Source organism: Tauraco erythrolophus, chromosome 1 (assembly GCF_009769465.1).
Source record: "Tauraco erythrolophus isolate bTauEry1 chromosome 1, bTauEry1.pri, whole genome shotgun sequence".
In the NCBI taxonomy this organism is placed as follows: domain Eukaryota; kingdom Metazoa; phylum Chordata; class Aves; order Musophagiformes; family Musophagidae; genus Tauraco; species Tauraco erythrolophus.
The window spans coordinates 67,815,077-67,827,551 of record NC_141465.1 but is presented as its reverse complement, the minus strand read 5'-3'; the positions used below and the strand labels follow the sequence as shown (position 1 = coordinate 67,827,551).

The 12,475-nt window shown below is 45.9% G+C and overlaps 1 protein-coding gene across 2 annotated transcripts in view; it reads right to left on the bottom strand.

Annotated features, from left to right (window-relative positions):
* The window catches only part of GAS6 (growth arrest specific 6), a 43,420-nt gene extending 31,573 nt beyond the window's left edge, over window positions 1–11,847 (bottom strand). For both annotated transcript variants that reach the window (XM_086610722.1, XM_086610726.1), the window contains exons 1-2: window positions 11,778–11,847; window positions 11,196–11,362 (exon numbers count right to left, since the gene is read on the bottom strand). In XM_086610722.1, coding sequence (XP_086466848.1) covers window positions 11,196–11,362; window positions 11,778–11,847 — 237 coding nt within the window. The remainder of the gene's footprint in view (window positions 1–11,195; window positions 11,363–11,777) is intronic.
* Window positions 11,848–12,475: the final 628 nt, after the last annotated feature.

Genomic DNA, 12,475 nt, shown 5'->3' with positions numbered 1-12,475 from the left:
GTCAAAGTCCTGGCACCAGGACACCCGCAGCCTGCAGACCGGCATGTCATCTAAGTTACACACCATACATCGTGTGCCACCAGAAGTACAGCTCAGTAGAGATGTCAGGTAAAGAGGAAGAAACGGGAGAGACTGGGAAGTGCCTCACATCTACAAGTCTCCACCCTTCCAGTGAAGTGGGAAGAATGGCATGAGGCCAGTCCCTCCAGGCAGGTCCTGGCTTGCTTATTTCAGTTCAGTTCAAGAGACCGTTTTCTCTGTCCAGGAGACAGAGCTGTGCTTTAACAGAAAAGATTTAAGCTTGGCAGCCCCTACTCCTTCCACACAAACACACGAACATACTGGAAGGAAGTCTTTTGATGCATTAAACACAATTATTGGTTTCCACTACAGTAGTGCAAGACCTAAGAGTGTGTGCTTTTACTTCAGGGTAGAGTGACACCAAACACTTTTTCATGGGGTTAAGAAGTTCCTCTCTCACCTACATCCATTCCTACCCTTACAACACAGCCACTACAACACTCAGTGTGGACATCTAAAGTGAAAAGAGAGCCTAAGTTTAAAAGTGTCCTCATAAAACCCAAACCAAACACACATTTCCCTGCCCCCAAACGGCAGGTTGTTCACTTTTATATCTGTTTTTTCTTCCAAATGTTAATGGTTGCAGTGAAATAGTTAAGAATAGTTTGCATGGAGCCACTTCCACAATACTCTGCATTGAAACAACTGAGAAGAACAGCAACATGAAGGTAAGAATTCGTAGCAGGGCTATGGAGTTGAAGGGGCAGAAGTACCTATGCCAGCTTCCCTGCCAAAGGAAACCTACGATGTGACTGGGGTCACCTTCTATTTTCAACTCTATGGCCAAACTCTCCCTTAGTGGTAAAATCCAGAAGCTAGTGAAATTATACCGGTTACGCGTTAATCCCGCTGCATTTTTAGGGAAGATGGAAGAACATGAAATCAGAACAGGCATTAATATGAGTCACTGTATAAAAATAGCCCTTCTGAAAACATAACAATGACCCTGTCTACACCAGGAAAATGTTCTCACTGTTGCTTAAAGTAACTGGCAAAACTGGAAACCTCAGCCAAAAGGGCCTGCCTACTGCTTCTGTTTGTTTTGCTTGAGTACTACGTCAGGTAAGCCTGGTCAGCACTGAATCTAATAGAAATCGTGTTTGAGCTGTAGTGGTAGCAGATAAAAGACGTAGTCTACAGAAGGACTGTTCATGTTCCCAGCCAACTGGCTCTTAGTGGCCCTGTCTGAGCAGGGGGGTTGGACCAGATGACCTCCAGAGATGACCTCCAACCTCAACCATCCCGATTCTGCAATTCCATGACTGCAACACTGCTAACATTGGAGAATCTCACAGACTTGTATTAGCAATGGTAATTTCTAAAAAGCACTTTCTTAGTTACCTAGTTACCTCTTAGTGAGCAGCAACAGCTCCCACATCATGCCCTTTTCTCATTCCATATAATGACTCTCCCTTTTCCCCTTTCCTTCAGGACTGAATGTCTATCTTGTGTATGCCCTGACCTCCTCAGTTATAAATGTATTTTATGTTTCCACACTATGGGCTTGCACTAGCCTTGCAAAGAAATGGCCGCTACCATGATTGGCTATAATTTAGTGTTTGACTTGGGTTTGCTTTTGTATCAACAATTGTATGCCTGTTACAACCTGAGAATGCAAAACTCATGAATGCTCAAGAGCTCTCTGCATTTTTTTAAACTCAGCCCTAGGCTTTTGATGCATAGCAAATCCCATGCTGAATGATTAGGCCTTCCTCCCATACAATGTAATTAAACACTCCTACAATTCAGAATTTGTAATGTATAGAACCTGTAGTTGTAGACCTACACTCAAATCAATGCCATGTTGTTTGCACAAGCTTTCCTTCTCATTGTGAGGAACTCCATACTCAAGCCAGGTTAGTTTGCTTCCTATTTTGCTTTGGGGCCATCTGCATTCTCCATGCAAGGACCACAGAGAACTTCTCTGCACAATTTGGCAAGTGAGGCTTTAGAGAAGGAAGCGCGTCTTGCTACAAGCCAAAAGCAGCCTCGAAGTCTCAACTCCTACCACCTCAGTTACTGTTGTTTAGGGTAGCATTTAGATTTTGTCTCTGTTTGCAGAGTATCCATTTCATTGTCCAGCTATTCTGCTGCACAAAGACTGTGACAGCCCCTTCCACTGAGTTGTTCATCCTTCCAAAGAAGAAGCATTCAAGACCACTCTCTCCAGCACCACCCATTTCATAGAGACTAGGCATCTCTGCAGAATCCTGAAGACTGGAAACAAAACCAGTCTACTGTCATAGCTTCCCTTACCCTGTCTCGAGGGGCAAGACTATTTCCCAACAGCATACTGAGGTGCCACTTCAGCAAAAGGTGTTGCTCTGCATTGAGGAAAAACCCACTGATGACAAGAAGGCACAATTACAGGGAAAAAGTAATGAAAGGAAAGAATGTAAAAAAAAAAAAAGAGTCCTGTATGTCACAGTCAAACCAAACACAGATACTTTACATTTGTGAAGATGTAGGGGGCACAAAAGGATGATTTCTATATGCAGCTCGAGGCAGGGTTTGATTGGACAGCAATGGTGTGAAATGGATGTAACTGATGCCAAGGGCCAAACACTCCAACAAAAATCATCCATAGAGATTCCAATGAGTTGGCCGCACGCGCTTTTAAGTTATTCTTAATGCAATCCAAACACGAATGCCTTGAGGTTTCCTCCACTGCTTCAGGACTGACAGGCTACTTTCCCTCCAGCCGTATTAATGTGCGATTTGAAAAGAGGATCCCAATTTGATAACAGAATAATAGATAATAGATAATCTTCACTCGGTGTCGCTTGTTTGAATCCTTACTCGTGATAGTTACAGCACTTGTATGGGTGGCTAAATTAACACTCACTTAGAAAGTTAAGTCAAATTAACACTCACTTAGAAAGTTAAGTCAAATTAACCAAATGAGGATCTGACAAAACACCTAGCATAAGTAAAAGGCCATCTCCCTTCAACATCCTGTATTGTGTCATTACTCTGCAATTATTTCAGCTGTATTTAAAACAGAACAGATTATATATCCCATCCAACATAATTTAACTGTTTGTGATCTCTCTTATAGGCTCTGTAACATTTATCCACTGAAGTGAAGAAATACTTTAATTTTCCCCTTCCTGTAATCTAATGATATTGTTTCTTAGGATTTTGCTTCCCTGCAGAGGTTGCAACTCCCAGAAACAGCCACTCTGAGGCATCACTGGATTTGGCCTCAGAGGGGCCAGGCAAGCAAGGAACAGGGAAGTGACATCTGAGACAACACAAGGCCCTTGTGACAGAATCTGATCTCATACTTACCTGTTCATTATTTTAACAACTAAGTAACTTTGGGGTTTTTGTTCCTGTCCTAAATGTTTTATGGAATTGAACTAGGACTCCCTGTTCCAGCTACCAAACTTGGTAGCTCTCTGGACACACGATTTTGTACAGTGCGAGTACAACCCATTCTCCTTTTACCTCTTCATTTACATGCCCTTCTGTCCAGCTAGGTGTGCAGAGTGAAGAAAACACCGACACTTGTCCCCCTCCCTGGGTATCCTCCTTACTTTCCAACTTTGCTCTTCCTCTACGTCCCACTGCTGATGCTCAAAGGAACAGGAAGAAATCCAAAACCATAAATAAGAAAACTTCCCCACAGACATGTGCATGCGTGGAAAACCTCTAGAACAGGAGATCATAACAAAGCAGTGAGGAAGGTACAGGTATGGAAGGAAGACCTGCAGACAAACTTCCATCAGATTCTCCAAGGCTTGGTTATTCATTCCCTTCTTCGACAGCATGAGCTGTGACGACCCTTTCTCCCTTTCTGCTTCCCCCCTTGCACCTGGTCTTCCCCATCCTAAACCTACAGTGTCATTTGCAATGTGTCGGTGCGACCCTTTGTGAAGCCGCATGGTGAACTGGACCAGGGAACTGATCCAGCTGCAAAATGATCATTTTTCTCCCCAGACTACTTTTCTTTAGATAGGTTCCTTAAATTGGCCCATGCAGTTGCACAAATTGCTGTGCAGGAAGGGTGAACAGAATAGGCAAGGGGGTTGCTTACACCAACCAGATCAGCTGAGCTCCCAAATGTGAAGCCAAAGCCTGAAAAGATGGTAATGTGAGTAGAGGGAAATTAAACCTCCCTGCTATGTTCCTTCTCAGTTTCGTCTAAATCTCTGATGCTAGTTCCATCATTGTTCTTCATACTTTTGGGAAAGTAATTGCTTGCAATTCATTAAGTTCACCTAGAGTTTGGAGTGCATATGAACCACAATGGCCAATTTATATAGATTCAATGTTTCTCTTACCTGATTCTCATACAGTTGTACTAACAAACTGTATTAATTCCCAGTAGGCTGCTCCTCTTCTTTCTTAATTTAAAAAGACAATGAGTCCATAGCCATAAAACTGTTTTCTTGATTTTTAATTGGCTCTTCTCCCTCTCGCATATGTATTAAAACCTGCTGTATTCCTCTAGAAAACTGACTCAACTTTATCTGCTTTTTCGATTGTCTTCCATCTTGATCCAAACCTGTATAATCCCCCTGCTTCAATTTATCATTCTTAGCATCTTTTTCCATCCTATCTTCAAGCAGCCCCTCAGTATAATATTTGCCATATTTGTTTTCTCTTGTTCCTTCCTCCTGCTGCACAGGAGGTTTAGTGTGTAGTACTTTCATGATGCGGTGTTTCAGTATTTCCAGGTCTATTCTGAACTTCTGGGCTAAACTCGCACAAATGGAAACAGATAAAGATCAGGTAGGCATGAGTCCAGCAAAGTTGATGGAGCTATGTCCGCTTCCACCAACAGCAAACTTTGCTCATCCTTCTCAATAACTTTCAATAAAGCAGCATTTAGCTAATAAATGTATGATCTGCCTTTGAAGGCAAGTCAGAGTATTTTTGTCACCCTCCTGCTACTGAACTCCACCACCACAAACAAACGCTGTGTCTGTACCGCCAAGTAGACAGATGCATCCTGCTCCACAGTCCCAACCTGTTTGTCTCCCAGATCAGTTAGATCCATTGGATTCTGGTACGACACTCTCCCATCCTGTGCTTCCTTTATAAGAAACTAGAGGGAGAAGGAAGAAAGGGAAGGGAGAGCAACTGGTGCTCACCCAGATCTCATCCCAGTAGAGAGCTGGGATGTCACTGTGGCATATGTAATAGAATACTAAAATCATAGAATCATTTAGGCTAGAAAAGACCTTTAAGATCATTGAGGCCAACCACTAACCTAGCACTCCCAATTCTACCACTAAACCATGTCCGAAAGTGCCACATCTACATGTCTTTTAAATATCTCCAGGGACGGTGACTCAATCACTTCCCTGGACAGCCTGTTCCAACGCCTGACAACCCTTTCGGTGAATAAATTTTTCCCAATAGCCAATTTAAAGCTCCCCTGCCGCAACTTGAGGCTGTTTCCTCTCGTTCTCTCACTCGTTATTTGGGAAAAGAGACTGACATCCATCCACCTCACTACAACCTCCTTTGAGGTAGTTGTAAAGAGTGATAAGGTGGCACTCAAACTTTTCTACTTCCTTCTTTTCTCCTTCAAGACATTCCTGGACAAAAGTCTAAATTTCCCTGTATTTTCTGTCTTCAAATCTATTAAGCAGGTACCATTGTGACTGGGAATCCAATTCTTCCATATATTGAGTCCAAGCAGGTTAAATCATCAGCACAGAGTTCTCCAGTAACTCTTTGCCTCTCTTGGATGAATTCTGCACCAACAAGAAGAGATACATAAATTTAAAACAGCTATAAATCTAGCCCTTGCTCCGCACCCTGCCAAAATGCCATAACGAATTGTTACATTGAGAAGAATTTTCACAGCAAGTAAATCTGTATTTTTGCCTGGATCTAGAAAGGAATATTCCACACAGTGATGATGACATCTGTATTTAAAGATGATATCAGTATTTTTCATGTCTAGACTACACAACATTCACTAAATTACTCAGAGAAATTTTATACTGCTTAACTCTTCCAGTAACTCCTCTCCTCCCCCTACATGCCTTCATACTTTTCTGATTAGTATTTACAAGTGTGTATCTATCTACCTTGCTATTCTTAGAAATAAGACCTAAATATTGTCTGCCAAGCACCCTTTCTGAAACATCCGAGTAAAGTTTGGATGGCTCCAGTCAATGCATGCAGCTCATCTTTGTTATCATGACCATGTCACATAATGGAAGAAATAAAGAAATAAATCCAATGAGCCAGTAACTACAAAACGCAACCAAACTGACCATTTTCACACCCTATATATTGCTTCATCTGCATTTCAGCTTCTTGATAAAGCCAGTCTAGCAGAAAGAATACTGACATTGCTGCATATTTTGTTCAGATCAGTAATTTTCAAGACATGATTGCAAAAAGCCTCAAAACCCTGGTCTGGTCTTCCTGCTGCTCTTGCTAAGAGTGGACTAGAGACCTCCTGAGCCCCTCTCAGCTCGAGTTACCCTGTGATTCTCTGACAGTGTTTTGTGTATCTGACAAGCCATAGATTTTAAGAGGAGTTTGGATGCGAGTCCCTCAAAAACCAAGAGAACTTTTCATGTGCGTGCCCGTGAATCAGATAGTCGTCCTGCACGCATATGAAAACCAGCTGGCTTTCCATGGAGCTCTACTGAGGGACATATCCATAAAAGGTAAAACACAGGTGGCCAGGCCAACCTACGTCAGCTTTTCTGGTGGGCCTTACACCTTTCAAAGTATTCAGCACGGCAATTTCAATGGTGACCTGCACAAAGACCAGGTAATTCTTCAGCAGGGACAACAGCAAGCAAGATGTGCAGTGATAGATGCTGTACTGATAAACTATGGTACCAAAAGATAAGGGGCTGCAATCAAAGACCTTCCCTACGCTGAGCCGTTCAAAGCAGAGACACTCCTTGCACAAGGACACGTTTTTGCTGAATTTACTCTTTACTGAAATCCAACATTTTCAAGAACACCAGCAACTACACCCCCTTCTGCCCTTTGTTTTACATGCTTGGATGACAACATTTTTAGAACAGGTCAACCAAATTCCAGAGCAGTTTATCAGACAGTTAACAAGCTGTAATACCTTGACTGCATACTAAGGTCAAATATTTCTGCGGTGCTGCTTTTTATAAGGCCTCATCAACATTTTAAATAAGATAACATTCTTATCTCTATATCCAAGATATTTTGCAACTTCATCCCATCTATCACACCTAGCATATCTTTTTAATAGATCACGTTTAGAAACAGTCCTCATACCTCCCATGAACGTGTTTTCCATCCTTGTGTTTTTTCTCACCGTATTATCTTTTCATTTTTCTGTTCGGCACCTCGAGCTTAAATGAAATTATAAAGCAGGAACCATCCCAGAATTCTGCAGCAATATCTAAGGATGTTATAATCAGCTTCATGAAAAAGCTAGGCTGCAAGACTCATTAACCTAAGCTCACACTTGTTTTTACCATGTATAGTCATACAAATAGTGCAGACTGAGTTTTGTTCTGCATCCTAAAAAAACCCAATCTAAAAATGTTTCAATTGATCTTCCTTCCTCCAGTTTGAGCGAGCTGACGTTTCTATTTTCCGTAACATAAAAGACAAAAGCTGCACTGGCCTGCAAATGAATGGCTACTTAGCCCCACCTAATACACTATTCTTAGAAGTTGATGTAAGTAATCACACATGTGGCAACACCCACGTTCAGGTTTCAGAGAATGTGTACCTTCTGCTGACGGCTTGCAGATGTTGCCTTGGAAAGCGGATCACTGAAACAGTAGGAGGCACAGAAAATGGATGCTTTGATATAGGTACACGATGTTTCATTCCTATTTACTGGCCTGTCTGGTAAATAGGTATTTTTCCGTAAAATGTTATTCTTGTCTAGATGTTGTAATGGACTGGATCAAGCTATGGTTTTACCTAGGAAGCATCGCATAAGCTACACTACAGCCTGGCTTCATCTTACCTGAACTTCTGGACCTGTCTGATTGAACCAGTCAACGTAATTTCATATCGCAGCTTTTAAGTCATAGGTCTTGAAACTAGGCCTTGAAATTCTCTTCGCAAGACCATAGAAGAACTAAGAACAGAAAGGCTTGTAAGGAAGACTCATATATTTCATTAGATCATATGATGAGGGGGACAGAGAAGAGACAACGCTTTTGTGCTCACATGGCAAGCCTTTCTTGAGGTCGAACAGAGAAGCAGCAAGCTATTAACTAATCTCAGACTAACCTTCAGCTGTCAAGGCTGTAAGACCATTGCTCCCATGGGACAGTAAACAGCCAAATGCCTACACTCATGCTCATCTGGAGCTTTAAAGCACAAAACCCAGGACATGTGGACAGACATGAAAGCCTAGATCAGCAGCACACCGATGTGCTCCTCACAGCTTGCCAACTACAAGGTTAGCCACAGGGCTCAGCGCAGGGCAAAAAGTGCTGTAGCTGTTTCTTTCTGCTATGACCTAAGTAGTTAATACCTGTGAGTAGATCTAGGTTCAGCAGGCAGAGACAAATACATCAGCCTTCCTGAACTACAAGGAAACATCAGCTGTCAACAGTTATCCATACATTTTCCTGGTCAATAAAAAGTCCTCACTTTAGCAGCATGGACCAGCTGCAGCCTGATGATGAGCTGAAGCATGACTGCAGTTACTGTAATTCCTCAAACTGCTAGGCATTTTTTATCAACAGTTTCCACCTTTGCTGAGTCAGGTCTGTCTCAGCTAGCCTCCTTCTTCTGCCCATCACCAGGACAGGACGCACAAGGCAGCATCAGTGAAATGACAGCATGACAACTTCCTAGCATTTAAGAAACACTTCCATTACCTCAGGTGCATATTAAGAAGATGCAAAAATGCCAAGTCAGGTGAAAATGCAGATGAGGAAAATACTCTGCCCATCAAATCCACAGATACTTCCAGAGGAGTAATCATCTATGCCTTACAAAGCACTGAAGGCTACCAATGCATAGAGTAATGACAGCCCGCATACATGACCTCTGTCACCATGCATTAGAGAACTGCTTCTGAACAGCAGCTGCTGCCCTCATGTCACACACTGATCGCAAAATGCAAAGGAAGGGCCATAAATGCCCCTGACAGGTGGTGGCACACTGGCTTCCCAGTCAAATTGAAGGAAAGTAACAGCAAAGAGCAGGACATACTGCATGTAACAAGCAAGTTCACAGCTTTTGGGAGTTTTGAGTCTCGGAAAAGGTAGGATCTTATGTCACTGCAGACCTAAAAGAATTATAAAATACAGTACTTTGGCACAGAAGTACATGTAGAATAAGAAAGCGGGCACTGACCCTAAAGCTTCTCTAATCTTAGTGATATTTCTTCAGGGGTTAGCAGCAGTAACGAAGGAAATGCACCAAATCAAAATCATTTGCAATGACAGAAAGTTTGCGTTGTCCTGCAAAACATCCTTAAATGGCATGACTGGATCTTATAGAATTTATGTTACACATTGCAAGATTTTAAACCAAAATGATTTCACTATTTTCATTACAGCAGAACTGTATATTTTTTTCAATATATAAAATAAGTACTGAGTATTGTTAAAAACTCTTGACACATTTACACAGTCTACCACACTCTAAACTGATTATCAATGCATTGCCTTTGGCTACTTTCTTATCCACAAGCCAGTTAGCCAATCTGGTGACCTCAGATCACCTTTTTTCCAGAATGCTACAAATATATGCTACATATACAAATATGCTTGGGATATTTTTCCTGCATTTGTTGCTATATAGTGAATATTTATACTGTGCTTAAAGTTACGTTACTCAAAGTGAATACGGAAATAGTTGTGCCAGCCACTCTCTCCACTTTACAATTATTCATATTCTGTATTAGCTCAGTTTTACAGAACAGAAGCAAACACTGCTGCAAGCAGAAGTGACTACGCGTACACATAAGTGCACCCTTGAACACTGCCTGGGCAAGCGCTCCATATTAAGCTCTGAATTAAAGATTGTCAGAAAGAAAAGATGGCCTCACTATGTTTTTGCCATACTTACTACTGCCTTGTGACAACAAGCTACTGCACTGTGCATCCAGTGCTGAGCCTGCTAGTGAAGCACACGTGCCAAGACTTGTCTGACTGAAACACAAAACATCTCTGCAGATGAGTCCCTCCCTTGCCTGTGATGCATGTGTCCCTGTGTACACACACGCACACTCACTCTCACTTTGTGTCCTGTCTTCTCCTTAGAGTATCACACCATTAACAGGAACACCCTGTGCAATATCAAGCCTTGGTTTGAACACTGAGAAAATCCACTTCCCACTGCTAAATCAACGCCAGATAATGTCCGCAATAAGAACAGTCTCTCTGAAACAGTGTAGAGAGGAGGTGTAAAGTAATTGGAAGAGTAAGCCAAGCTTAGTAAAGCAACACAACTGCATCTACATGCTGTGCAAAGCGAGAAGACTAAGTGAAAGTCAGCCTTGAGAAGACTGGAAGAGTCAGCTCTGCCTGCGCTGTGCAGGCTGTAAATGTTTGAATCCACACTTAGTGTTAAAAGTGCGGCAGTACCACATTCCCATACACGTGCTCTCCTGCTGTCGTAGTGACAGTTCCCGAACCTACCGATTCCAAAACGCTAACCAAGCTGAATATGGCCCAAAAGGATTAAAATGTGTTTATGACATACTTATTCTGAGGAACCCTTACTCTGACATATGCCACAACATTAAGAGGATTTTAAATACAGATGGGATGGGAGGGTGGAGGAAAGAGGAACAGTAGGGTGTCCAGACAGAGAAGCCGTGGCATTACGGCGCACTGGTCTTGCTTCACGGATTTACGCCACGGGTGAACAGGGCCCTTCCACCCTCCAGAGACAGCAGTCATGACAGCAGGTGCCAGGCTGGGCCGCTCGCCCGGACCGTCCTCACCGAGGTATTTCTAACCGGCCGGTGCTGACACAGCCCCGGCACGGGCTGAGTGCTGGTTACACCGTGTGGCTTCGAGTCACCCAGCTAATGGTTCTGCTTCCTCCTCCTCCTCCTCCCAACGGCTTCCCCACTGCGCGGGCAGCTGGCATCCAGCCGCAGATGGATGGGGAGAGGGCGGGAGGGCAGAACCGGACAACCCACCGAAATCTCGGCGGCGGCCCTGCGTCCTTACCGTCTCGGGGTCGTTCTCAAACACCTCCCGGGCCTCCTCCTTGCTGCAGTGCTCCTCCACGCATTCCCTCTCCAGGTGCCCTTGCCTGGTCTCCTCGAAGATCTGGTAGGCTCGCCGCTGCCTCTGCCGCAGGAACTGGGCAGCCTCCGGGGCGCGCAGCAGCACGGCTGGGCCGCCGATCGCCGGGCCGGAGGAGGGCGGGGGGAGGACGAGGAGGAGGAGGAGAGGAGCAGGAGGAAGACGAGGCAGCGGTGAGCAGCTGAGCTCGCCTGGACGCTCTGTACCCCCCCGGCCCCGCACACCAAACCGCCCCGCCGGGGGGTACCAAGTGCCCTCCCTGCCGGTCGGCGCGGCCCCTCACGGCGGCGACCCCGCTGCCGCCACCGCCGCCGCACCGGCATCCCCGGCTGCAACCACCGCCGCCTTCCCCACCGCAGCCGTGAAGCTGCGCATCCCTCCCCCTCCACTCCAGCCCCAGCCGCTCCCGCAGCCCGCACTCACACACGCACACACACCGGGCGGCGGGGGATGCCCGGCGGCGTGTGCGGGAGGGACGAGCCCCCCACGCCCCGCCGTACTCACTCTGCGAGGAGTCCGCCGCCAGCAGGACGAGCAGCAGGGCGGCCCCGAGGGGAGCCGCGGGATGCGGCATGATGCGGCGGCGGCGGCGGCGGCTGCGGCTGCGGCTGGGGCCGGGCCGGGCCGGGCCGGGCGCTGGCGGAGCGGAACGGAGCGGAGCGGAGCGGAACGGCGCGGGCGGGCGGCGGCGCGGGCGGGGAGCGCGCTGCTACTGCGGGCGCGTGGCGCCGGGCGGCCCAGCAGGGGAGCCGGGGAGCCGCTCGCCCGTCCTACCCGATCGCTCGCCAAGTCACCGCCGCGCCGCGCCGCGCCGGGACACACCTCGCGGCGGGGCGGCGGCCCGGCCCCGCGTACCTGCCTCGCCGCTTCCCAAAGGCCGTGCCGAGCCGCGGGGGAGTGTTTACGGGGAGCCCGGCTGATGGGCGGGCAGCAGCGCCCGGGGAGCTGATGGGAAGGCGGCTCCCTCGCCCGGCGGGCACCTCTTTTTAATAGCTCTGGGGCTCATCGTCGGAGAGGCAGAAGCTGGCACCAAACCCAGCCCAGTCTTGCCTTAGATTAGAAACTTAGGCTCTCCCCACACCCCGACACAAATTTGCTCCACAACTGAATTTTCAGTTTATTCCAGTATCTTAGGATAAAATCCTCAGGAAAGAGATGGATGTGGTGTATACCAGTATGTAGCAAGCCGTCCTTTACTGTCC